Source organism: Sycon ciliatum, chromosome 10, assembly GCF_964019385.1.
Source record: "Sycon ciliatum chromosome 10, ocSycCili1.1, whole genome shotgun sequence".
Lineage (NCBI taxonomy): Eukaryota > Metazoa > Porifera > Calcarea > Leucosolenida > Sycettidae > Sycon > Sycon ciliatum.
The window spans coordinates 7,964,255-7,991,858 of NC_088652.1; the positions used below are offsets into that span (position 1 = coordinate 7,964,255).

A 27,604-nucleotide genomic window follows, 5' to 3' on the forward strand; every position below is an offset into this window, starting at 1 on the left:
CTGATGTTATTTTCTAGGCACTTGCCGGGTTGCAACGCTCATGGCCTCCCAGGTGCTGGTGTAATCCTAGCGTCTGTTCTATATGCTGTCCTTGCTGCGGTTGCAATAGCCATTGCTGCGGTTGCAATAGCCCTTGCTGCCATTTCCTCTCCCGCACGTATTGTGTGTCAGTGTGCTTGCATGTTTGTAGAAGCGTTTGTGGTGCGTGTGTGTGGGGGGGGGGGGCATGCATGGGTGTGGGGGGGGGGGGGGGCGTGCGTGGGTGTGTGTGTGTGGGGGGGGGGGTATGTGTGTGTCCACGTGTACATGTGCGTACATGTTTGTATAAGCGACGTGGTGTGTGTGTGGGGTGTATGTGTGTATGTGTGTATGTGTGCGTCCACGTGTACATGTGGGAGAACTGGAACGTTGCTCTCTTTTTCTGAACACCCTCATTGCCCACCACAACACCAGCACAGCGGCAATTGTGTGTGTGTGTGTTTGCGTACATGTATATGTTTGTGTATGCGTGGTTTGCTTGCGTGCGTGCGTGCGTACGTTCGTGTGCATGTATATTACACCTGTGAACATGTATATAACCTTGAACATGCACAGTTCCTCCTGAGTTCGTCTTGACCACGCAGACCGTAGAAGCAATAATTGGCTCGCCAATTGTCCTGAGGATGCCCTTCGTGTACACACCTCATCCGCTCCCAATTTACTCGTGGTTGATGCTTCAATGCCAGTCTTCAAATTGCTTACTGAGCTCAGTTGGACCAACGTTGAGCATAACGCCTAAAGGCCCGGCTGGAACACTCAACTACTCATTGACAGCTACCAATGCAGCTGGATCAGACCAAGTCACATTCACCGTATCAGTCAAAGGTACGTACTAGGGGTGAGACATCCATCAGCTTCATAACCCCATTGCACAATGACGTAATCTGTACTGTGGTATCTGTACTTTGGAAGTCATTATTTATTGACTTCGCACGTGCTGCGTACAGTGCGTGCATGCATAGTTTCTGTGCTGGTTCTTTGGTTGTCGTTCTTCTTCTTGTTTCGTTCTGAAAGTGATTACCATGAATGTCCTCTGTTGAGTATTGAGTATTGTGTGAACCATAATATGTACCATCAACACCCCCACACTGATCTGGTGTCAAGTGACAGTGACTGAGTTTGGTGTGAATGTAGGACTTGATTGGTGCTAGTGATAGATATATGGGCCGCGATCAGCTAAAACATGTCTTTGGGGTTTCATAAAAAAAGTTGGGAAATGACGAAATGAAAAAAATGTTTTTTTGGAGCGCTTTCACCCTGCACTTCATTCATGATTCATGATGTGGCGATCATCTTCTCAAATTTTGTTCAAACACTTGTTTGGCGTTCTACTTCAAGTAGCTGGCGAGCAAACACTGACAATGTCGCATCTAGTGATACTAGAGCAGCTCGCAGGGCCAGACGATCGCTGTGCATGGCCCAGGTTTGTTCAGGTGTCTGCAAGTCCGTGGCGGCGGGTCTGCAGAGCGACGCTGACAATTAATTTTTGTTGGGATCTCATTGATGTTGATGTCGACAGCGAAGCTGAATCGTCCCCGTCGTCTCCAGTAGCGAAGAGGCACAAGTTGTGGGCTAGTACATAATCATTTAGGCGGCGAACCGGCTGCCTTACGACGTTACTTGCGCTCAGCTCTCATGAGGCGTCTGACGCAGTCTCGGAAACGCAGGCGACGATCGAAAGTGTCACTGCCAGAATTGAAAGAGTATGCAAGTGCAACGCCGCCCAGCGCATCGTGTTGCTTTCCAGGAAGAACTTGGGCCATGCCTTTGAACTGATGTCGTTGACATGCTCAAGTCGGTGTCAACATATTTAGTTCCGTTGTATTGTGCTCCGCCACAAAAGCCACTAAGTAATAGTTTGTCTCTTTGTGTCAGACTGTGCGAAAACTGTCATTTTCTATTTCAAAGTACATATTTTGAAAGCGGTGTTTGGGGCACTTGTAGACTACTTCTGCCCTGTATCACCTTCAAGAGGTCAAGTAAGGTCCCAAGAACTGTTTCTGGAGGAAAACAAAATTTGAAAATTTTCACCCTAAGACATGTTTTAGGTGGTTGTGGCCCATATAGTGTCGCCTTCATGCTGGCACTGTTGCTGATCATTTATTAGCAGTTATGTATGACTGCATGCACATGTATGCCACTGTGAGGTGGCAGCACTATCAGCTACAGTGTGCATTGATGTTACTTGCGTTATAACTCTGGCATGCTTCACACCATTATCACTGGCACACTCTCACACCATCAATTGTAGTTATAAGTTTACTTTGGGTTCACTGCCTGTTCAGTTGACCACCTACTTCTGATTAAATATACGTACTGCCGACGTATCAACACAGCCACCTGGGCATGGTCGTCTGGGGTGTTGAGCAGTGCATTGCTGATCCCAGCGTACTCACATGCATTACTCATACCTTCCATATTTGGCAATGCGCAATGGGCTTCATGATTGGGCACACATGCTCTTTTCCTGCAACTTCACAACTCATTTGAGTTGTGAAGTTGCAGTGTCCAGGAAAAGAGCATGTGTGGCTCACCATTCCTCTTTCAGTCAACGGTATCTACTGTTTTGTCTTCCAATTGTGTTCTTCACACTGTCGCTACGACGATTGGGTGGTTTGAGTGGCGATGCAACTGATGTTGTTTTATTCGAACGAATACTCCAATATTGTGTTCGAATAATCGAGTATCTGAATGTTCACTATTGCATTTGGATATCCTTTCTTAAGCCAGTATTGCAAAAAGTGTGAATACGGTAAAGCCAATGAATCCAGCACCAATGGATGTTATGTCTAGTTCTCCAGTTAACTGAACCTGGATCCGAAGACCACCTGTATACAGGGTCCACATCTTGAAGGTCCCTCGGGCGATCGCCTTAGACAGGCTTCACCTAATTTCGAATTTTCCTTTGCACACTAGTTCAGGCAGCTGCCTTGTGTGTTTTTCCTTAAAGTGGTGTGTGTGTGTGTGTGTGTGTGTGTGTGTGTGTGTGCGTGTGCGTGCGTGCGTGTGTGTGCGTGCGTGTGTGTGTGTATATTATTATGTGCATGTGTGTGTGTGTGCATGCATGCATGTGCGTGCATGTGTGTGTGTGTATATGTGCGTGTGTATATGTGCGTGTGTATATGTCCATGTATGTGCATGTGTGTGTATATATAATATTATGTGTGTGTGTGTGTGTGTGTCCTGTATTGGGCCATACAGAGCCGCCGCTACCACAGGTGCGCTACGTCGTAAATAGCACATCAATCACGGCTTATCTGCCCGGCACTGATGCCCAGTATAACATCGGTCTAAAACCATGCATGACTATCTCTGCCCTCGCCCTGCCAAGTCAGCCATGGGCGTCTGCTGTTAACACCGCCTCGATTTGTAACTCGTCGGCAATCATAACTGCCGGCAGCCTGCATGAGTTCACCACGTACTCCGTCTTTGTGAAGCTTGGCTCGCTGGCCAACGTCCAAACTGCGACCGTGAATGTCACCACACAAGCGGCCGGTAAGTCGCCATTGTGTGCTGTCAGCGGTGCTGTGTGGCTGGCGTACGATGTGTCCTGCACGACGGCATGATGTCAGGAGTACATAACCCCCGAGAGTGTGCGATCGCCTGCACAACCCCTACCCAGTGCTGACACGGTAGAACTTCACATCACGTGGCACGGTTTTTTAGATTAAGCCGGCAAATGGTGCAGAGTGACCACAAGGCACTTGAGCCCAAAGCACGGTTTCGCACCACCCCGTATCTACCATGCACAGGGCGCAGATAATGTGTACTTCCTACGCGTCATTAAAATTGTCGCTTCGCACATCGCAATATTTGTGACTTGGCTCGTCTTCGTCAGACAGTCGGAGTCGCTGTTTTCTGTGTTAGAACACTGGTGCGACCCTTCCTGCGCAATGTCTACTTGTTACTGAAGCCGTGGTGGTCTCGGACTTTGTCGGAGCTCTATTCCGCACCAAGCAAATTCATCGCGCTCCGCACTATTCCGCCCCAGAGCACATTCCGTTTTCTGGAGTTCGTGCCGTCCCACATCGTTCGAGTGGGCATTTATCAAGACTGCAAGCCCGGGTATAAGAATCCTGGTATCTCTCCTGAATACGAAATGCTGAAGTTGACGATGGCAAGAACAAAGTGGTCTCAAATTCCTAAAATGCGCTACTTGTGGCGCATGTTGCTGCGAAGGTAGCAGGTCTGAAAACACCGACAAAATCAGCGAAGCGCTTGCCAAGGAAAGAAGGTGCGGAACTGCTTACCCTACCCCGCTGGAAGGTCGTTACTGTGTACTTGAAAAATGCTAGCTTGCCTTCATCCCCTGCCACCTGGAGGCATGGATCGCTTGAAAACGAAGTTTCTTGACCTGAATTTGAACGCGCGTCTTCTTCGTATTTTTGTGTGCTGAAGGGTCTGCCTCAAACTTTGATGAAGACGTCGACCTTAGCTGCAAGTGCAGCGAAGCGGGAGGCCACAAACTAAAGCTTGGTCCGTCGACAATACTCTGCCTCAATTTCTAGCTGATACCTTTGCCCCTCGAGTGGACAAAAAAATTCGAAAAATCGCTCTGGGAAGCGACAATTTTTTATGACGCGGAGGAAGTACAAGTGTCAAGTGCGTCACGTGATGTAAAGTTCTGCCGTTGCAGACCCCATGCCTGGAGTTGCACATTCTTGGTGGTTAATTACAAGTTCTCTTGGTGACTTGCTTATACACAGGGTGGCTCTGTTTGATTTTCTTTTCGTACCACACCGGGAACATTCTGTTCTTACCATAAATCTTGCCCACCCACTCTCCTCCCCCCCCCCCCCCCAATTGTGTCACTTGCCAGCTGGTTTTTGTGAGGGGTGGAACATTTGATCAATTCTTTTACACGAGGCTTTCTGGTATGTGCTAACAAACGTAAGCAGTATGAGAGAACTGTCAGTGACGTGCCGTGCACTCATTTGCCAGGACTGTTTCTAGTTGATCTGGCGATCTGCAGCATGCAGATTAGACCTCGGTATCGCCATGATCACGGTAAAATTGCATTCTGCTATGTCATTTAGTCGGCCTGTTTTTACTTCGCCTAACCAGCTGTCACCTATTTTTTCATCCTGTGTTTGTAGCTCCTGCCTCTGCGCCTCGCGGTTTCCAGGCGGTCAACATCACCACGGCAACGCTGGACCTGCAGTGGCAACCGCTGGCTCCGGAGGACTTGAATGGCCACTTTGTGGAGTACAAAGTGAGCATTACGTCGCTGGAGCTGGCAACGAGGCTTGTCATCCTCTCAAACCACACGACGGCGTCTGTGCTGGGCCTTGTCCCACATTCCAATTACACGTTCAGCTTGTCTGTGGTGTCATCGGGCGGCGAGAGCGTAAACACTGCCATTACAGTCTCTACCATCCGCGAAAGTGAGTGAGAGCGTCGAATGATATTCCCAACTCGAAATAATATTCTCCACACGGAATGACAATCCCCACACTGAATGATATTCCCCACACGGAATGATATTCCCCACACGGAATGATATTTCGGAAGCAGATTGATGCTTCTAAGTTGGATTGATGTTCACGATTTGCACTCATGCTCTGTGCAGCTTGTGCGTTGGTTTGGTGTGTACGCGCAGCATAGCGTGATGATAAGGTGCTACAGATCATGTGTTAAGCACGAGCTCTAACTTTCCACTATTTAAACCTGAATGATTTTTCTCGCATAGATTGAATGGTACGAAGTAGTGGTTGCGACTTCGGTGATGATTTGTAAGAAAGGGTTTGCTCACCACACCGGAGCACGCGCCTCAGTTTTCCGCTCCGCACTTGAAATGCGACGTATGGACCAGGCTTGCTCGTGTATACCAGTGTCTTTCCCGGGATTGACAGAACCTATTCCACGTCCCTTTTTTCTCTCTCACGTGTAGATTGCACAACTATGCACCTCGCTTGTCAAGCAAACTCTGTGTGCACGGTGGTCGGCAAACGTCGCGCTTGCGTATGCAAGCAGGGATTCTCCGCAAACGGAACGCTATGCCTGGGTAAGTCGTTACGCCAGATGCTCGTGCTGTACCAGCATGTACAATGGTGTGACACAACCGCACCAGCATGTACAACAAAGAGGCAACAAACGCTGCGGCATGTACCACACTCCCGTTCTCGTGGTGTCACTGTGTGTGTGTGTGTGTGTGTGTGTGTGTGTGTGTGTGTGTGTGTGTGTGTGTGTGTGTGTGTGTGTGTGTGTGTGTGTGTGTGTGTGTGTGTGTGTGTGTGTGTGTGTGTGTGTGTGTGTGTGTGTGTGTGTGTGTGTGTGTGTGTGTGTGTGTGTGTGTGTGTGTGTGTGTGTGTGTGTGTGTGTGTGTGTGTGTGTGTGTGTGTGTGTGTGTGTGTGTGTGTGTGTGTGTGTGTGTGTGTGTGTGTGTGTGTGTGTGTGTGTGTGTGTGTGTGTGTGTGTGTGTGTGTGTGTGTGTGTGTGTGTGTGTGTGTGTGTGTGTGTGTGTGTGTGTGCGCGCGCGTGCGTGCGTGTGTGTGCAGTACAGGTCTACTCCTGTTAGTACGACATTGGTCACAAGACAAACCTCATTAGTAGACAACTATAAAAAAGAATGATGCCTGAAACGTGTACATTTACGTCCAGATAGAACATGTAGATGCTACTCGTTATAAGACAAACCATCGAAACTGCCGGGTTATCTACTTACGAACATACACCTGTGCATGGGTTACTAACTTGCTATGTTTGGCTCTGTGCAATAACTATGTGCTTGGCTGAAAGTGGGGAATCATAAGATCTTCCGAGATGACACGACCATATTTGACCCCTCTTCTTCTCTCATCCTCACCTTCCCGGATGGCGACCACATAACCTTCAACTTGTGTGTGACTGTGTGTGTTTGTATGTATGTGTGTGTGCTTGTGTGTGTGTGTGTGTGTGTGTGTGTGTGCGCGCGCGCGAGCTTGTGTGTGTACGTGCATCTCTACATGCGTGTGCACATGTGCGCGCGTGTGTGTGTGTACATGCGTGTGTGTGGGCATATCCGTGTGTGTGTATGTGTGTGTGTGTGCGCGTGCGCGCGCTACCGCGGCACATGTGCTCGTGTGTGTTGTTATTGCTGCTACAGACGATGATGAGTGTGACACTGGAATGCACAGTTGTCCACACAACTCACTATGCAGCAACATAGCCGGTTCATACACATGTCAATGTACTGTCGGTTATGAAGCTAGACACAGTGGCATGATCACAACATGCGTAGGTCAGTAGCATCACAAAGGTGGAATCCATCACCTGAGTGATTTCCAGCCCTACAAGCTGAAGACAGGCACTGCAGGCAATTACTGGCTAGTTGTTCGCGTTGGTGTGAAACTTCGCCACCCCCGAAGATGGCGATGCTACAATCGCTGCCCTTAACATTCGTAACCTATGGGCCTTGCCGTAAAATGCTTTCTGTATTTAAATCACAAAACAATCAACGGCTTCACCACCTCCACCAACGTATTGCACTTCTCGTTTGCATGTAGATGTAGTGCAGGACTGAAAGCTCCGCCGCAACTCTTATCATGTGGCCTGGCCTGTGTAATAGAGCTTTTGAACGTGGTGGATGTGTTGACCGTTGCGAGAAGTGCCAGTTGGCCTACTACCCATTCGGCACCAGAAACAATAATTCTTATCATGTGTTCTTTGTCCTTGTACGCTTGCGCATTTCAATCTTTTTGCGGTTGTGGAACTGGCCCGTGAAAAATCAGACCCTCCCTTAATTTTAAGTCACTGAGCTCATATGTGCATTCAACTGTAGGTTGTTACCACCCAGCATTCCAAGACATCAAAGCTTGTGCCGTGCAAAAGAAAATATCTATTTCAATCTCAATCTGCGGACAGAACCGTTTTGTCCTTCGTGCACTCATCAGCGCAGCACAGAGAAATGAGACCGAACCTGATAGCGATGAAGATAAATTTTCCAAAGCCAGATTTAAACTGGGCCAGAACATACCTTGCCTGACTGCACGGAGTAAATGAGGCCGAACCTGATAGCAATGAAAAATAAATTTTCCAATGTAGAAAGGAAAAGGACATATGGATACGAGTTAAGAGTAACTCTCCATCACTGTAACTTGATACTATCTACAGTCGTACCTTCTTATATACTTTCTGTCTGTATATTGTATCCAGTTACAGTGATGGAGAGTTACTCTTAACTCGTATCCATATGTCCTTTTCCTTTCTACATTTATTTATGGCTCAACATCCGAGTTTCAAATTTTCCATTGGCAGATTTAAACCAGGCCCGAACGTACCTTGCCTGAGTATCTGCCTCAAACTGACAAGTCAGTGAGCTCTGCAAAACACATTTCGATCTCAATCGAAGGTTTCTGTACCTGTCTTTACTGCCTCTGTTCCTGTCTTGCCGCTGTGTTTAGATTCTGACGAGTGTAAAAAGGATCCGGATACGTGTCCCCCCAGTGCGGCTTGCTTCAATACTTTGGGCTCCTACACGTGTCAATGCTCGAGTGGTTTCCACGCCAACAGCACGGCAAGCGCTGCAACCATCTGCCAAGGTCAGGCAATCACTCCATGTTGTCACTTTTAAAAACCCATGGTAGTATATTTACAGCCGTGTATACCGCACACTGTAAAACGACAAACATTCGCGAGCGATTAACTTTCGCGACTTTCGCGAGCACGGTCGAATCGCGAAAGTTTGACACGCGAATATGAAATTTGTACTATTATGTACTACGCCATGCGTCGAAGATCGATCTTTTTGCAACAGATCTGTACAGTACATGCGCATGCATCACTCAATGCACTGACTGTACATTCACAGCGTTGATCGATGCTTGCACGGCCGGCTATGTCCAACCAAAGCGCGCAGCTGTTGCAACGACGGGTTACGTACTAACACCAGTCTTGCAAGTACATGTAACAAACATTACTTGTCGTTGGAGTATGGCGACTTGAACCAGAAGAGAATAAAACGATCGACTGGAGAATGTCTCAGTGTTGTGGAGAGTGTTGTTGAACTTCTTGGAGCGTTTGGCCAGTTTGCTGTTGCGTAGATTTTAGTGTTGTACTGCTCGAAGAAGTCTTCTGAATTTTATCGCGATGAGTATCGCAGTGGCTCAGCAGCCGGTCGAAGAGAAAGTCTTCCGATGATCCCTCTTCGAAATTGCCATCCTTTCTCCCAGTACTAGTACTTACCTTATGGTTCTCTTTGATGCATTGATTCCTTCTTACATTCCTTGATTCCTTCTTTCATTCTTTGATTTCTTCTCTCATTCTTCATGCACTCTGCGCCTAGCACACCTAGGCTTCATAAAATAAAATTCTTTGATTTTCGGTGGAAGGTAAAATCGCTAAAATTAATCGACGCTAACTGGTCCAGTTTGCCAAAACGCTAAATTTAGCCTCCGCGAAAGTATGTCGTTTTACAGTAATCTCTATTACGCAGTCTCTTGTAGAAGCCCAGTCTCTATTATAAGCGCACTCCAAAGAGGGCTTCGAAGATACTAGCGCAGTCTCCAATATAAGTGCAGGGCTTATAATGGAGAACCGTATGGATCATGTTAATGCATGTTTGACGTCACTATATGTTGGACTCAGTAAAGCGTCCAGCCCCTATATGATGTCCAACCCCTATAGAGTCCATTGGTCCAAATCCACTGTACAGAGTCCAAACTTGGAATCAACTGTGAGCTTAAAGTTTAGATGGACATCACTCCCTGTATAGAGTCCAGCCAATTGGCTTCACCCCCTATATAGAGTCCATTGGTCCAAAATCAACTGTATGGAGTCCAAACTTTGAAATCAACTATAAGGAGTCTTTATGTGGACAACACTCCCTGTATAAAGTCCAGCCAATTAGGCATCCCCTATCCAGAGTTCGAAATTAGACACAGGATCTGCTGTAAGCAGTGAATATTAACCAGAAAACGGCCTCTCCCTTTAATCCTTTACATCATTCACTTCTCAAGAAAACAAAATAAGTATTCAGGCGCCACTGCAGACACTTCATTACATGAAAAACCCTACAAACATCCTGAAATCAAGTGGTCTCTTCGCAGATGCTGCAAATTACAATATCTCAATCATGTAGTGTTGCCAAATTATTGTGCACGCACTCACACACATGCACACACCCACACAACGCCAAGAAAATACCTAGAAAAAACAAGAATCGAAAGAGAATAATGGAGAGCCAAGGATTAATTTTTTTTTCAAATTATTGTGTGCGCGCGCGCGCGCGCGCACACACACACACACACACACACACACACACACACACACACACACACACACACACACACACACACACACACACACACACACACACACACACAAAATTATTCAATGCCAAGAAAACACCAAGAAAAGAGTAGAGACACAATACACACGCAACTCCAACAGCCATGCAAACGTCCACCCATTTACACGTAAAGTCAAGAGGGATAAAAAATGATTATACGAAACGAATGCATACGGGGACGGGTACACGCATGTTTACATACACGTAGTAGTGTAAGAGAGTAACATAGCGCAGTAGTCAGCATAATACTAGCACATGCTGAGAGTGCAATAGCAAGCTTCACCATTGTTCATGGCCATGCAAGTGTTCAGCAGCACTCAGTTCCGCAAGCTTCTGGGAACAGCACACCTGCAACAAATAGATAGCACAAGGATACGCTTATTACCGTAATGATGCATGGGAGCACACAACTACCAAGTTCTCAACGAATGTGATGCTCAATGAAAATCCATCCACTGAAAGACCTGTGAACAGGTGACGGTGGGGACAATAATCTATTAGTAATACGAGGAATAAGATCGTTTGTGCACGCTCAAGACGCACAGACACACCACAATGCATGCAGTGTTCACAGTGTCTCACTTCACTGCAACTAAATTGAAATGAGATGATTTAAACAATCTGTACAGCGTTGCCGTCAGTCAGTCTTCCCCAAGATGGAAATGCAATGATTTGTTGTCACGAGGCAGCTTCACTGACACAATGCCATGTTTGTGACATCGAAACGGTTACTTCATGGAATACGAGTACATGTATTAGCTTGAGAAGCTTTTTCTTGTCATCGGCATACAAGAAATCCTCCTCCTCCTACTACTACTACTACTACTAGTACACTGGCACTGCGTTTGTGGATCCCATTGTATTTGACATCATACTAGAGCCTAGTAGAGGAAGAGTGTCGTGGAGTTCACATAATTATCACAGGGATAAAAATACATTTCTCATGAAATAAAATTATTGATGATAGCTAGACGATCGTATACGATTGATGCAACGTCCTTGCAGTCCTTGAGGACTATTACGAAGTGGTTGATTACTTTTAGGGCATTCATTCAAGCAACATCAAACAAACGCGATACGATCCTTGAAAATGGAAAAAAAATCAAGCATAACAACAGAACAGCAGACCAATCGAAACGAGTAACAGCTTCCTTACCTCAGTCATCGTCCTGCCATGTAGTTGGACAGCCTTTTGACACGGTGGTACAGGCAGCTCTTGTCCAGTCAAACAGGGTATCCTTCTGGCGTCGAACGAAAGAGAGTGTCAGGGAATCTGACTCGTCAGGTTGGAACTGTGCTGAACTTTTCTCGTTCTCCGCTTTCTGCTTTCATCCCTCGCTCTGATGAAACCATTCAAACGCCTTACTGGCAGCAATGGCCAGCCAAACAGGGGATCCTTGTGGTGTAGAGCGAAAGAGAGTGTCAGTGTACCTGACTCGTCAGATTTGAACTGTGCTGAACTGTTCTCGTTCTGCAATTTCTGCTTTCATCCCGCGCACTGATGAAACGTCTTCAGAGAACCACAAGACGCTTTCCAGATTTAATTTTGAACATCTCCTTATCCTCACTGGTTACCTCGAGACAGGTTACTGTCAGCAACTGCACAGCAGAACTGGCAGCAATGGCTGAAGTGAAGAAAGGAATGCGCTGCCACGGGCAAGCAAAACTGAAAAGGTGTTTGTTCTCTTTCGGGCAGAACACACAGGATGGCATGACTGGATAAACTGGACTTCTGGACCGTGAATAGGGGACTTGTAGAAAAAGTGTACTCCTTATAGGGGATTGCGCAGCAGGATGAAGCTGATCAAAACTGAGTGGACTCCTGGACTCTGTATAGTGGATTTTGGACCAATGGATTCTATATAGGGTGCTGGACATCATATAGTGCATGGACTCTATACTGAGTCCTACATATATAGTGACGTGTGTACAAAGGTCGTGTCGTATCACCTACAGACTGGAGACCACCTCCACCATTCGACCACGAAAGGTCGAGATGGTGGGACGGTCTGGCAGAACTTTATGCCTAATTATGGTATTTGCAGCACTTGAACTTACATTGTATATGGTGTGGACTCTTTTTTTTCTTCCCACATGTGTACATTTGTGCAGATGACGATGAGTGTGGAAGTCGTACACACAACTGTCCAGCCCTGGCAATCTGCAGCAACAGTCCGGGTTCGTATTCATGTGGCTGTGCAGTCGGATACCAAGACGATCCTTCCAACACGATGCATATCTTGAAATGCATAGGTGAGTTGGTGAACGCACCCATGTGTATGTGTGTGTGTGTGTGTGTGTGTGTGTGTGTGTGTGTGCATGCGTGTGCGGGTGCGCGTGCGTGTGTGTGTGTGTGTGTGTGTGTGTGTGTGTGTGTGTGTGTGTGTGTGTGGCGTGATGCAGTGGTTGTGCCCATCCCGAAGAAGGGAGATCTACACCACTGTGATAAATGGCGCTGCATCAGTCTGTTGGACGTTGTCGCCAAGCTTCTTGCCCGTATTCTGCAGGACCGCCTCAAAGCTATCGCTGAAGATGTCTTGCCAGACTCTCAGTGCGGCTTTAGAAAGGGACGTGGCTGCGTGGATATGGTGTACGTCGCACGACAGTTGATGGAGAAGACGTTGGAGCATGATTCAGATGCATATGTCCTGTTCGTCGATCTGAGAAAGGCGTATGACAGTATCCTGCGTGCAGCGCTGTGGCAGGTTCTCCAGAAGCTTGGTATTCCCCCGGCAATGCTCCGCATCATCCAGTCACTGCACAACGGCATGACTGCTTCTGTTCGGGTGGATGGCAAGCTGATTGACCCGATAACTGTACAGAATGGATTGCGTCAGGGCTGCACTCTCGCACCGATGCTCTTTAATTTTTACTTCTCTGCCGTCGTTGCCAGTTGGAGGTCCAGTTGTCCGGACGCTGGCATATCCTTTCGATATAAAGTCGGGAGGAAGCTAGTTGGTGACCGAACGGCGAAGGGGAAGCTCCTGTCATCAACGGTCACAGAATCCCAGTTTGCTGACGACGCTGCGCTCTACGCAACATCTCGGCCTGCCTTCGAAGCGATGACTTCCAGCTTCATCACATGTGCAAGCAGCTGGGGCCTAACGGTCAGTGTGAGAAAGACCAAGGGTATGGCTGTGGGTGAGTCTGATGATTGCTGTGACGTTGTTGTTGGAGCAGACACGATTGAGGTGGTGGACCAATTCACCTACCTTGGCAGTGTGCTCTCCTCGGATGGTCTTGCCTGTGCTGATGTCCGCTCTCGCCTTGCGAAAGCCTCAGCTCTGTTCGGAGCCCTCAAAGCTCCTGTCTTTGATAACAAGACCCTGTCGCTTCGCAGCAAGAGGTGTGTCTATGAGGCTGTCGTCCTCACGACCCTCTTGTATGGTGCGGAGACGTGGACCACCAAGGCAGGCCACCTCCAGAAGCTAAACACGTTTCACCATCAGTGTGTTCAGTCCATCGTGGGTATCGGCCGTCGTCAACAGTGGGATGATCGGATCACAATGGCCACATTAGCGGCTACATTCGGTGTTGACCCTGACATCACCAGCATCACCCGTCGCCACCGGCTTTGTTGGCTGGGTCACGTCGGCAGGATGGACGACTCGCGCGCACCGAAGCATTTGCTGTTCGGCGAGCTGCTTGCCCCCCGTCCTCGTCACGGCCCGAAAAAGAGGTGGCGAGATGTGGTGTCGACTGACCTAGCGGACCTCGGCGTGACCACCTGGCTTGAGAGTTGCCAAGATCGTCCCGGCTGGAGACGAGTTGCGAGTAGCACTCCACCGCCACGGCCCGCTCCTGATCCTCTTCTATATTCGAAAACGAATTGTACAAGCCGAAAGCCAAACTCCTACAGTACTCCTCATGCATGACATTGTGATGGACTAGGTGACTACAAAACAATTGTAACAATTCGTTTTCGCAAAGCTTCCCATTTCTTTACTTAAACGGTTTCCTCTGAAACAAAAATGCGATAATACTCATAAAAAGGACACACTTCAGGCTCATTACAAACATCTTGAAAGTTTTTTGTCTTCACAAGTATACTTTCAAGCCTTCTCGTCAGGTGATCCACACAAAGAAACCCAACCTTTGCAAGCAGAAACAAATCAAATTCACACTTAGGCTGTTAGGTAGGTCATCAAAATCTCGTTAGTTACATGTATGTCCAGTGGTTGTCTCTTGTTGTCGCACTACATGTCACGCTTATTGAGTTTTCTCACACTTGCACCTTTGTGTCATTATTGCAATTTTCGCTGTTTACTTTAGCTATCTTCTTTTTTGGGCTGTTTTACCACCTTCTTACTGTATTTAATCCAATGTTCCTGTTCCTTTTCCCTTGCCTGTATTTCACCTGACGAGAAGGCTTGAAAGTATACTTGTGAAGACAAAAACTTTCAAGATGTTTGTAATGAGCCTGAAGTGTGTCCTTTTTATGAGTATTATTTCTTTACTTATATTTGATATTTATGACCCACCCAAGTTGGGTGGTGTGCTGCTTTGCTGCTTCGAATTGTAGTTAGACCGCTTTTATAAATATCGTACTGGTCTCGTCATCGTCCAGTAACAATCGACATTCTTTGTTCCGTTGGGACTGTAGCTTTTGCTCGTTTTCGTTGCGCTTGCGTTCCCCTCTTTGGTCTTTCCATAACCTTGAACCTTCCAAGTTGGAAGGCTGTCGGTTAGCGCTACGGAGATGTGTTGAAGCTAGGTGTCAGGACGTCGAATGTCTCAGTACTCGGTCAGTTTTGTGCCTAGTTATTGCACTTTCTGACTGTATAAAGTATAATGTTACAGTGATGGAGAGGTACTCTTAACTCGTATCCATAATGTCTTTTCTTTTCAAACATTTATTTATGGCTCAACATCCGAGTTTCAAGTTCTAATAATATCATGCAATTGCATGATGAGCTAGGCAAAAAAGCATAGCGTAGGGCCCTGAGCTTCCAAGCTCTCTCATTCCCTGTTGTGTTGTGTTGCCATACTTCATCATATGGTGGGATTGTCAGATTGTGATCTAATGTAATGGAACACATAACTTGGATTTGAAATGAGCATTGATCTGACACTACATGTGTTTTTTACCTGCAGAAAAGCCATAGATTTGTTGCGAATTTCATGCTGAGTGCAAACACTTGCCTCACACAATCATATACTTGTACCACTACCCAAAAACGGTCTCTCGGCTACAAATTCTTCCAAATAAAATAAATAAATTTTATCCCAATATTCTGGCCAGGCCCGTCTTCAGGAACCGTACTGATTGAATACAAAAAAAATAAAAAAAATAAAAAGCGGTAAAGCGGCGGAATATTTCCAAGTAGAGTTCTCCTGATGTGATGGGTTTGACGTAGTCACTTGCTGTGTCAGACTAGCGCTGCTCGCCCAGTTGGATGCGACCGTCATGAGCAGATCATGGTTCGCATGGTGTGCGATTTAGATGACATTTTAACCCTTTGCATGCTGGCCTGTTTTCCACAGTAATCTGGCACTCCAGAGTGCGGACTCTCCTGGTGGAGTTTGGGTGCACTGCTCGGAACCAAATTTATTCTCATTTCAGTTCACCTGGATGGAATTTCCTCATCCTGGGCTTGTTGGAAAGATCAGGACCAAGCGAATCCATCCTGGAAGCTCTCAGGTCCACAGCTCCACCAGGGCCACTTCCATGACCTCTCCAAACTGGCCCACCATGCCTCGGAACGAAACAACAACTCAGTCACAAATTCTTTTTCGGCTCCTTGCTCAAATTCAACTGATTTTCACGATTCAAACTGCTCTGCAAAGCTGAGATCCACGCGCTTCATTTGATGTCCATAACGCATGCGCAGGGCAAAAGGGAAATCCCCTGGCACGCTCCAAAAAACTGCGAAGTCACGAACAAAACAATTCGCGATCACTCCAGCCCGTGATTTCCGTGTTCATTTTGTTGCCGCTCAGTGAATCTTTATCCTATCGCGAAGAACTTTATATCTCTGGAAAGCTGAGCTCAATACCTTTCCAACGGTGTATCGTATGTGGAGATCGGATACGCTTTCACAGATTAGAGTAACGAAACTTTGTACACTGGTCTATTCACCACGTACACGACGCAAACCGAAGCGCGTGTATACACGTCCTCAGAGAACCGGCATGGGGTTCAGGCGCGTGTATACACGTCATCCGCACGCAAAGGGTTAATGATTTCCGCTCAAGTCCCCCCCCCCCCCCCCCCCCCACACACACACAAACACACTCACCCTACACACACCTCAACTGCAATTGACAGCAAACTACACTTGGCTGAACTCTTTTTTCTTTTCTTTTCTTTTTTTTACTTGTGTGTTTGTGCAGATTTTGATGAGTGTTCAAACGGTGGACACACCTGTCCAGCCCTGGCAATCTGCAGCAATAGCGTGGGTTCGTACTCATGTGCATGTATAGCTGGTTACACACAAGACCCTTCTGACAAGACGGGTAGTTTGGTATGCAAAGGTGAGTTGGGTGGATGACTATACTGCTGGTAGCTTTCATTCCGCCATTGTGTCCACAGCAGGCCATTCAGGAACGCACACAATCACTCACATGTATGCATACACACAAACGCGCACGCACACACACACATACACACACACACACTCACACACACACACACTCACATACACACATACACACAGATACATGCACAGATGCACACACACACACATACACGTGCACACACGCACAAACACGCACACACACACACACACACACACACACACACACACACACATTAGCTTGAATGAGTAATAGGCTACGGTGAGAGATCAAATGCAGTCTAGTAGTCAATGATAAAGACAGTATTATTTAGTAGGAGTTTCGGCTTATCGAAGACAGTACTCCAGTCCAAGGTACTGAGACAAAGAGCCCTTAACAGCTGGAAGCGGAAGTGGCTAACAATCTTCATTTAGTTTAGAAGGGACCATTCGCAAAATTAAAAGTAAATGCTTGATGTGAGCTGGGAGGTGGGAGGTACGTGGTTGAAATGCGGAAATCTAACGAACCTCAAGTATGATCAGACCCAGAACGAAGCAAATTTGAGAAGAGGCACATTGGTACGCAGGGCCAAGAAAACTGCAAAGTTCACTTGCACCATCTTGTTTGGTTGGCAAGGTTTTCGTGACGTACTGCATCTATGACAATAGTGAGCGTGCGGACACAGGTCACACACAAACGGGCATGCAACGAGAGTTAGAGTTCGAGCATGAAGCAAGTGTTAGAGTGCGAAAAGCGAATGCAAGAATGCAGTCAGAGTTGGAGTGTGATCATGTAACAGTTGTGTGAGCGGGCGATACCAAAATTTGAGCAGTTAATCTGCATTTCTATCATAATGGTACACGCACATACACACATACACGCACGCTCGCACACAGACACACACACACACACACACACACACACACACACACACACACACACACACACACACACACACGTACACACACGTACATGAAACACACACACACGTAGACACACACAAACACACACACACAAACATCAACAATAACCACCTGTGTGTTCTATGGCGTTCCTTCCCCAGATGTTGATGAATGCTCTGGTGGTGGACAAAGCTGTCCAGCACATTCAGCTTGTATGAACACGGATGGTACATTTCAGTGTTCCTGTCATGCAGGCTACCAACCTCACATCTCAAGCACTGGACGGACATGTGAAGGTCAGTTGTTCAACTAGGGGCTCTTATCCCGGCACCTCGGTTCTAATGTATTGCTTAATCCTTTAAGAAGATGATCATAAGTTTATGATTACGGGTGATACTTTTTAAAAAAGCTATCGTAGCTCGGTCGTTTCTCAGTCTTTTGCAGAAAGTGAAGTGTTTACAGTCCATTCATCGGAAACTGGCCCGCTGGCTTTTGAAAGTCGGATTTGGGCCAAATTGCGGATCAAAAACCCACTTTAAATCTAAAAATCTGGGTTTTGGATCTGCTCCTCCATACATTTTGCCATCGCATACCTGTCCTAATATTGTAAAACCTGGCTGAATTTCTATTTCCCTGTTCTTGGACTTTTCTGGTCTCAAATGTGGCTAGGAGTAATTGTACCGGTCACACAATGCAGGATGTTCTGTTGTTTTCACGATATCTACAACTATGTGAGAGAGACACCAAAAAGTTAGGGTGCCAGTTTCCAATGTATGGACTGTAGGTCGAACAGAGCACCGTGGCCTCGTGGAATAGGCAAGCATTGGCATTTGTCCGCACGCAGGTGACTCCTGATAAAGCAAACACCATTGCCCCGGAGAATTAGTTCTTTTTAGTCGACGTTCTTTATAACAGAAATACCCTTACTTCATACAGGCAACACGTCGTGACTGGCATTATGGTCCATGATCGTACATGTGCACTTGATTTACATGCGGCCTCTCAAGACAAGGTTCGTAGTAAACTAAAACTGCCCACTACAGAGAATCAATGTTGTATCGATTCGAACAGGGACTTGGACACTGGTTCCCTGTATAATGAATATCTCTAGGTGAGAGTTCGTTATAAGTGAAGTCGACTGTATGTAGCATGCGCGGGTATTCATGCATCTGCTATACATTCCATGTCGGTACTAAAATTGCTCATGTTGTATCTGGAAGAAGTTTGAGGCAAGTTTGAGGCACGCCTAAAGTTCTCAGTATCACATGCACTCTTGCACTGATGTACAGTCCATTTCATAACTATAGACGCGCAGTGTTTTTGAAATAGTTCAAATCTGGCTGGAACTTTTTGAGAATAGTTTTCGGAATATTGCTCAGGTCCGCTCCACAATTACTCTCATAATAGTTTCTAAACGATTGGATAACAGACGCCCAATTTGGAAAAATTATGCACAAAGTGATCACAGATTTTATGTGGTATAGATGCTGGCATAACGGTTTTTGCCTAGGTACGTGTCTATAGTTTTGAAATGGACTGTAGTGTTGAACCAAACAGCAGGGCAATTCGAACAGTTTAAAAGAATTACCGGACGTGCCTTGGGAAGCGTTAGAAGGCGGCGTCCACAAAGATCAATCTTTTTTAGAAAATAATATATTGGTTCGTTTGGGGGAGGGGGAGGGGAGGGGTTTTAGTCCCTGTTCGTCTCGTTCTTTAGAAAAAAATATCGATCTCGAGATTTGGATGGGCACTGCAAAAAGGAAATAAAAAATATAGATACCCTGCATAAACGTATGTATGTTCGTTTTGAGGGGGGGGGGGGGGAGGGAGCATGGGATACATGAACAAATGTCTACTTGAAAAAATTGATATTAATAGACGAAATAGTGGTCGCGACAATTTGTAGATGGCCACTAAATTAATCTCTATGAATTTGTTACCAAGGGAGCGAAAACGTTCGGCAAATTCAAACTATTCGGATCTTCCTGCCGCTTAGTTCTGCTGTGACAGCGCATTTGTAAATGTAGCATTTACAAGGCTGTTTTACCTCTATCTTATTGTTTGTGTCCAATCTAAAGACGAAAATGAATGCTTGAATGGCCAGCACAGTTGCCCAGCTAACTCCAGCTGTGTCAATAGCAACGGATCATATTCATGTCCTTGCCTTATTGGCTATCAAGCGAAGCAATCAAGTTTAGGATTGATGTGTGAAGGTAAGTACTGATTGTGATTCACTGCCCAACAGCTGTGCTGCTACATACTGTAAGACCAGTAATGTTAATGAACATTTAATTCCAACGATTTAAAGAATTTAAAACAAATCGTTAGCATTTGAAGTTGTTATGTGCAAAACGATATGTACATGTACAGTCATTTGCCGGTTTTGAGACGGAATTCGTTAGAATTTCACCTCGCTAACCCACGAGAATCCGGAGATCGCTAACTTTGCACTTTTATGTGTGCGACTGTTAGACCGCAACCAACAAACTGCTTGTAACTTGGATATTACTGGGAGTTTTTGACTAATTTTTTTAACCCTTAGGTGCCGGTAGGTCGATTTCGACCTATGCTGACAGTGCATACTAAAATCGAGCACAGAGCCAGTCTCGTACATTGCAGGTGCCTGATTTTTTGTACAAAGACCCTTCAGTAGCTGGCCTGTAGATAGCAATAGAGAAAGTAGGGGGGTTGCATTTGAAAAAGTCGAGTCGTGATCAACGACGATCGCGCAGATCAGCGGAAGTCAATGGAGCGTGGCAGCCTACGCACACGTCCCGCAACATGAACAAAACGTTGCTGTTTCGCTTCGTTTTCGACTAGTACAGTTCATGGCTACTACAGCTGACCTCCGTCATGGATGCTGCAGGAGCGCTTGAGTTGTTTGAAGAGCTGGAGGCCGATGATGCCCCTGTAGAAGAAGAATCAGAAGACGACGATGGTGAATAAACTGACACTCTTTTCTCTGACGGAAACCTGCCGTCATCAGATGAGGAAGACCGACTCAACGATGATTTGGTTTTCGGTGAATTTCTTGAGAACGGCAGCTCTTCAGATGAGGACAAAATTTCCGACGATGAGCTTCAAGAAGCTGTAGGGCGAGGGCAAGCGCAGCCAGTTTGTGGACGTGCTCCGCTCGCGCTGCGCGGAGGAATTGCTCGCGGCGCTGGTCGAGCTCAGCCAGCTGATCGAACAGCTGATCGTGGCGTGCGTGGCGCGTGTGGCGGAGGCTGTGGCGGAGGCCGTGGACGAGGTAGTGGATTCGGCGTGCTGAGTGGTGTTGGCGACCAAGATGTTCTTGGACCAGCGCAGTACCCTGACCCTATTGTAGATTTTTCTGACTTGAAAATTCAAAAATCGGATCTTGCTGTATCTTGCCATTCAGAATACATACTTTTGTCGCTACATCATCTAAACGGTTGCGGAGATATAGGCTTTCCAAAAAATTGAGCCAAAACTACGAAAAATCTAAAATTCAGTTAGGCACCAAAGGGTTAATGATTTCTGGAGCTTGCAGGCACATGGTGCACCAAAGAATCCGATATCTAAAATTTGAGGCTAAGCACCCTTTTCGCGTACTCTGGCTCAATTGAAATATCTAGTCTTACAGTAGATATGCCAAACTAGTGCAGCTACATGTTACAAGCACATGCGCATGGGACAGTCAACATTGTTACCATCAGCAGTGTGCCATTGGGTTTGATGGATTTGGAACAGATGTGTGTGTGTGTGTGCGTGCGTGCGTGCATGCGTGCGTGTGTGCTTTCACGTGTGCGTATGTGTGTGCGCATATGTTGGTGTGTGTGTGTGTGTGTGTGTGTGTGTGTGTGTGTGTGTGTGTGTACACGTGTGCGCGTACTGGGTACAGGTAAGCATGTATTGCGTGTATCCACACACGGGAACTTGTACACACATTATAGCATGCACTAATGGGATCACTTTTGCGACACACTTCCTCCATGATAATATTGGTGTTGTTGGACCTGTGTACTGTTTATGGCCAAACTCAAGATGTGAATGAATGCACGAGTGCCCGACACACCTGCCCAGCTAACTCCAGCTGTGTCAATAGCCGCGGATCATATACATGTCCTTGCGATACTGGATATCAAGCAATCAAGTCAAGATCAGGACTGATATGTGACGGTAAGTGATGGTTTTGCTTCATTTCTCAATAGCTGTTTTGCGACGTAGAAGTACAGTCAGACCTCGCTTATCCGGTCCTCTTTTGTCTGGATCCCTCGCCTTTCGGAAGAACATAGCTAGTTGCAGATTTACAGCATGCATGGTGCATCCAACATAACCAGTGTTCGGTTATCCGGTTCCCTCTCCTATCCGGATATTTTTGTGGAAAATGAATGTGTGGGGTTAAGCAAGGTCTGACTGTACCCTCATAGGTTGGTGCTACTGGCATGATGAGTCCGGGTAGAGCGATGCCAGTTTTTACCGATTCCAACGCTCGTGGAGTGTGCAGTGTGCAGCGGGCCGCGGACATGAGTGCGCACGTGGGCATGTGCGTGCACGCCTTACTTGCATGTACACATGGAAGCTTGCACGTGCATTTAGTGTGCACGAGTGTACATACAATTTGTCACTCCACCTACGAAGATGAACTGATCTTGTTGTTGTCTATGTGATATCTGTGACCAAACTCAAGATGTGAATGAATGTATGAGTGGCCAACACAGCTGCCCAGCTAACTCAAGCTGTGTCAATGACGACGGATCATATACATGTCCTTGTAATATTGGCTATCAAGCGAAGAAATCAAGTTCAGGACTGATGTGTGATGGTAAGTAATGCTTGTGCTTCACCCCTCGACAACTGTGTTGTAAAATAGTCAATCATCAGGCTCATGGTGTGGGTCATGATACGGCTATACACTCTTGTCTATCTGAATGTAAGGTATCAGAAACAGACACTAAAACTGCATGAGACGGAAACGCTTTTCGTCTCAAGATCGATTCAATTCGTGAAACTCAGGATCACAAAACGCAACTGTTTGTCCTTGTGTTTGTGTATTCTGCTCTTTGCCTTGGGCAAATTGAGACGGTGGATGAACCTCACTTGCTACAAAAGGGAACTATAATGTTGCGTATAAAAGGCGAGCTTATTCTTGTGGGAGCAGTTTCTCCAGCCGTTATGCTACCCACAGTCCACTGGGGACTTTTGGACAGGCACAAGGGGTACATGGATGCGGCTATTGGGGTTTTTCAGCACTTGTGCCAGTGATTGTGAGACTTATCTCTCCCCCCCCCCCCCACCCACCCACAGTTAGGCGCTGCACCTGGCACTGGATTTACAGGGTGTTAGCGGCCTTCGTGAGTTCACTCGGGAACGCACACGATAATAATACTTCTTTCCTTGTAGAAAATCGCGGCACAGCAATGCACAAGCAAAACCATGGAAACCACGCACTCACACTGTATACATAGCGCACTTCAGCGCCTCCGCTGACGCCGTCGCTGGTCACGTATTTGCCCAAAAGTAGTTCTGCTGACTCACTAATCATGACGTCATTCGCATTGCCTCTGTTGTTTCCCATTGTGGTCGGCAGCAGACGTTGACGAGTGCAGTGCTGAATCACACGGGTGTTCACAGAATGCAACGTGTACCAACACAGCCGCATCATACACGTGTTCATGTCAACGTGGATACAGCGGTGATGCAAGAAAGAACTGCTCAGGTGAGGCGTGTGACTCGTCAAACAGTGAAGACTGTGCAAGAGAAACCAACTTGTGTTCGTACTTGACCTGTAATGTGTGATAAGCGAGATCCTGATGGAGGACCAGACCTTTTGTTCGGATCATTCTAGCTTTTATTGTGTTACTGTAAAAGCCATTATTCTAACGAGGCACATATATAACAATTTCCCAAAATTGACTAGTTTACGTGTACCAAAGGTTACGATTCTCACTCATTCTCAACGCTCAATAGGACAGTAGATTCCATCCCGCGACAGCGCGTCCACTACAGCGCGAGGCATTTCAGCGCGACCACTTCAGCGCAAGGCATTTCAGCGCGAGGTAGTGTCAGCGCGAGGCACTTCAGCGCGAGGTAATGTCAGCGCAAAGCACTTCAGCGCGATGTACTGTCAGCGCGAGGTAACGTCAGCGCCAGGCACTTCAACGCATATATGTCAGCGCGAAGCACTTTCGCGCGTACTATAATACGCAGTACTGCGTCGATGGAGCCATCCCTCAACACCGTTGTTGGTCCTGACGTCCCTTCCATGGCAGCACCACAGCGACATCGGAACGTTAGCATTTTCAATCCACTGTGTCCGCATGTAATCTGTCAATTGTTGAAGGTTTAAATCAGAGGCGATCTCCTCCAACCAATCGAAGGCGGCTGTGACCTGGTCTTCTGGCAGGAATGGCAATGCCATCAGTTGACGACAGCAGTCCTGTAGGTCACCACCAGCATTGTAAAGTTCCTGCATGCCGGCTGCTTAAATCTTTCTCCAGATCGCCTGAGTGCAATGGAACAGACAACCTTTCGACTTGGCGGCGGGAAATTCATCTGCGAAACCAGCAATCATTCCTTGTTCGAAATCGGACATGCAGGTTGCGGGGTTGAGAGGAGGTAGTCTTTGGCTGTCTCAAATCGGTTCAATTCCATTTTTGAGAGTTAGCTTGCATAGGAAAATTAAGGAAAATTATGGCCTATCCCCGAAAATACTCTGTCTTTTATAGGGCGACTGGTGTACATGGCAGTGGTAATACCCCATACAAGTTGTCAATAGTCACTTATAGTCACTAATTGGTGCCCGTACGTACATTAACATGTACAGCGCTGAAGTGCCTCCCGCGGAAAAAAATCTGCGCTGAAGAAATTGGCGCTGACATGTCCTGCGCTTTAAAATTTCGCGCTGAAATCATTGGCGCTGTCAACTAAAGGAGAACTGAAGGTCAGAGGATCGCAAATTCGCAATGCATATCAGAATATTCAACCTACAATTGTGTCTATAATACACGAATACATCGATAACGGCAGATCAAGCAATCAAAACCAGTGTTCCGACAGTAAAATCAGTATAAGCAATATTGATCGATCAGCGATCCACACATCTAAACAATAAATGCCGTTGCACTACACGTGCAGTGCAGAATCTACACATGTACTGTAAACACGCATGCGTGTATTTAGGAAGGAGATAAAACACCTACTGTTTCGAAACAAGGAGTTACTTTGTTTACTTCCTGGAAGCCATGGAAGTTGACCGTCCTTCTCGGTCTCGTGCCTCGATGGATGCCTGGGTTGGTGCGTTCCTGACATGGATACCAGCAAAGGAGCCGACTGGCGAGTCATCGGTGTCGACAATGTCATCAGTGCCGCTGTGCCGGCTGCTCCGTCGAGGTTTACAGCTTTCTTGTAGTAAGCAAAGTCTCCTACAGCATGCTCAAATGCCAATTCCTTGGGCGTCCATGCGAGCTCGAGCGGGTATGCTGCTCCTGTCTCCGGTACTATCGGCTGTGGCTCCTGCTGGCCTAACAGAACATCCTCATCGTCAACCTCATCATCGTCATTTGCTTCATCGGCCAAGTTCAGGTTTCCCTGACACTGGAGAAATTCCTTCTCGTCTGTGGTCAGATTACAGCATCCCTGCTCGCGAAACAAGGAAACGTTTGGCCTCTGGAAGTACATCTCGTACGGAGTTTCCCGTGTAGGCTTCTGTGGACGCGGTTGTTGTAGCTGTAGTAAAGCAGCGGCAGACGATCAGGCCATTTTTTATCTTCCAGCAGGTCACGTCTTAGGAATTGCGCCAGTGTCTGGTTGAAGCGCTCTACCCGGCCTTGACTTTGTGGGTGATACGATCGTCCGTTGATCTTCTGTCCCCGCATCTCCTCCATGAGTGCCGACAAATCACCACTGTTGAATTCTTTCCCGTTGTCCGTTTGGAGAATTCTTGGAGGCCCGTACAAGTACATCGCAGAAAGGATCACTCGGCACACTTCCTTCGCAGTCTTGGCTCCCGGAGTCATGGGGTTATTGAGGATTTCCTGGTTCTTCCATTTCTGTCATACAAGGTCATGGATCCCTTGCACTCAGAGGACCCAGTCAAGACGTCATGTGTGCACTTGCATGGCTTCCTTTTTTGGTCAAACCCGCCCTGCTATAGGGAGCCAACCTGTTATAGGGACCCACATACTAATATACTACATCGGGACTGTCCCGGCCAAATCGGGATGATTGGCAGGTAAGAACACATCTGCTGCATGTATGTGCTCATGTTGCAGACGTGAATGAATGCTTGGCTGGGTCGCACAACTGTTCGGACACCGCCACTTGTGTCAACGTGGCCGGAGCGTACAACTGTACGTGTGGCGACGGCGCGTTGGTGGATGACCTGGCTAGCTGTGTGCAGCTCAGTAAGTTCTGCAAACGAGTAGGATACTGTGTTGGCTAGGGTGGAAGATAGCCAGGCAGGGGTAAGGGGGAAGGGGTGGGACAGTAGGATAATGGGGCAGGGGCAAAGGGGTGAAAGGGCAGGACGGTAGGATAATGGGCAGGGGTAAGGGGTGCACTGTGTAGCATGGCAATTTCGAAATATTTCTGTTTTACAGTATATGGGCCACACCGGGGGGGGGGGGGGGGGGGGGGCAGCTAACCCGACATGACAGAACAGCATAACTCCGGCGGTAGTGTTTATTTCTTATCCGCGGATCCCTCGCGGAATTCACCGGCGAGCCCTTGGCAAGTCACCGCCGCGTCGTTGTACGGCGGGTGCGACTTCTTCCATTAGCCTCTTCACGGCTTTGCACACGCTTCTCCGCTCTTGTGTGCACGTGTGTCATTCTTTGCACTCGACTCTCCTTTCTTGCGCTTGACTCTCTTTTCTTGCACGTAGCTCTCACTCTTTTTGCGCACGGCCCTTCGTGTCTTGCATGAAGTACGAAAGGGATCATGGAAATCAATAGAACTTCTTAGTCACATGATTTTGCACAAAGCCTTGAGATGCATTTCCAGGAAGTGAAGAACTTCCTAGAACATACACCGAGAGAACCTACCTGACCGGGGTCCAGGGTTGGATCACATGATGTGTCACACCCAAGAGGCATTGTTGCGGTCCTGTGGCCGTGGTAGACAAGATTTCCTTCGAACCATTACTTGTTCTTGTTCTTTACAAAGTGGAATAAAACTGAAACTCCAAGAGTTCTGAAAAGCAAAGAGCGACACGTGTACATGTAGCTTCAAACAGAAAAGCTGGCAACGCAAAAAGAAACATGCAGCCAAAAAAGATGCCTAGCTCTGGCGTACATCGTAGAGGTCACAGCGCATCCGGTGCACTGCGCCCCAAAGGTCCAGGCACGGCGCCCCAAGGAGTGACGACATCCATAAACTGCATCGCATCATGCAATGCAGATAGAGCGATAGCGTACCGAAACTAGTACTACAAAATACAAACAAATTCGAACAAGCAAATACAATAATTGTGAAGTCATGTGTAAAGTGTCTGTAACAGGCATGACACCTACGTGTGATGTCATGCCCATGAGCCGTGGGACAGTACTATATAGCTCAACCTACAACCTACATGCTGAGCAAGTGGGACAAGACACTGGCCAAACCGCATGGTACTGCAGAACGTGACAGCTCAACACAGAGCTGCACGCTACATAGATCCTGCTATCACAGGACCTGTCAGACAGCGGTCGTCACGTCCAGGGATGTCACACTAGCAAGATCCTGTTGCCACTGGACTTTCAAGCAGTAGTCGAAAAATCAAGTTGGTAAACAGGGGAGTAGACAGGGCAGTAAGCAGGGGAGTAAGAACTGGTGCAGGAGGTGCAGCCAAAGCTGTACCAATAGCTTAAGAAAAAGTCTGAAGAAAAATTGACTGTCACCACCAGGACTCAAACCGAGACCTTCGCTTAGCTTAATCTTGTGGGTTTTTGAAGCA

General features: G+C 47.1%; 1 protein-coding gene across 1 annotated transcript in view; it reads left to right on the top strand.

Annotated features, from left to right (window-relative positions):
- LOC135825805 (uncharacterized) overlaps positions 1–27,604 on the top strand; it is a 51,019-nt gene that overhangs the window by 14,463 nt on the left and 8,952 nt on the right. Inside the window, exons 7-20 of the mRNA XM_065338428.1 lie at positions 595–864; positions 3,241–3,534; positions 5,136–5,423; positions 5,930–6,043; positions 7,124–7,258; positions 8,421–8,558; positions 12,419–12,559; positions 16,640–16,780; positions 17,865–17,999; positions 19,782–19,916; positions 21,712–21,846; positions 22,358–22,492; positions 23,261–23,386; positions 25,941–26,072. Of these exons, the coding sequence (XP_065194500.1) occupies positions 595–864; positions 3,241–3,534; positions 5,136–5,423; positions 5,930–6,043; positions 7,124–7,258; positions 8,421–8,558; positions 12,419–12,559; positions 16,640–16,780; positions 17,865–17,999; positions 19,782–19,916; positions 21,712–21,846; positions 22,358–22,492; positions 23,261–23,386; positions 25,941–26,072 (2,319 nt within the window). The remainder of the gene's footprint in view (positions 1–594; positions 865–3,240; positions 3,535–5,135; positions 5,424–5,929; positions 6,044–7,123; positions 7,259–8,420; positions 8,559–12,418; positions 12,560–16,639; positions 16,781–17,864; positions 18,000–19,781; positions 19,917–21,711; positions 21,847–22,357; positions 22,493–23,260; positions 23,387–25,940; positions 26,073–27,604) is intronic.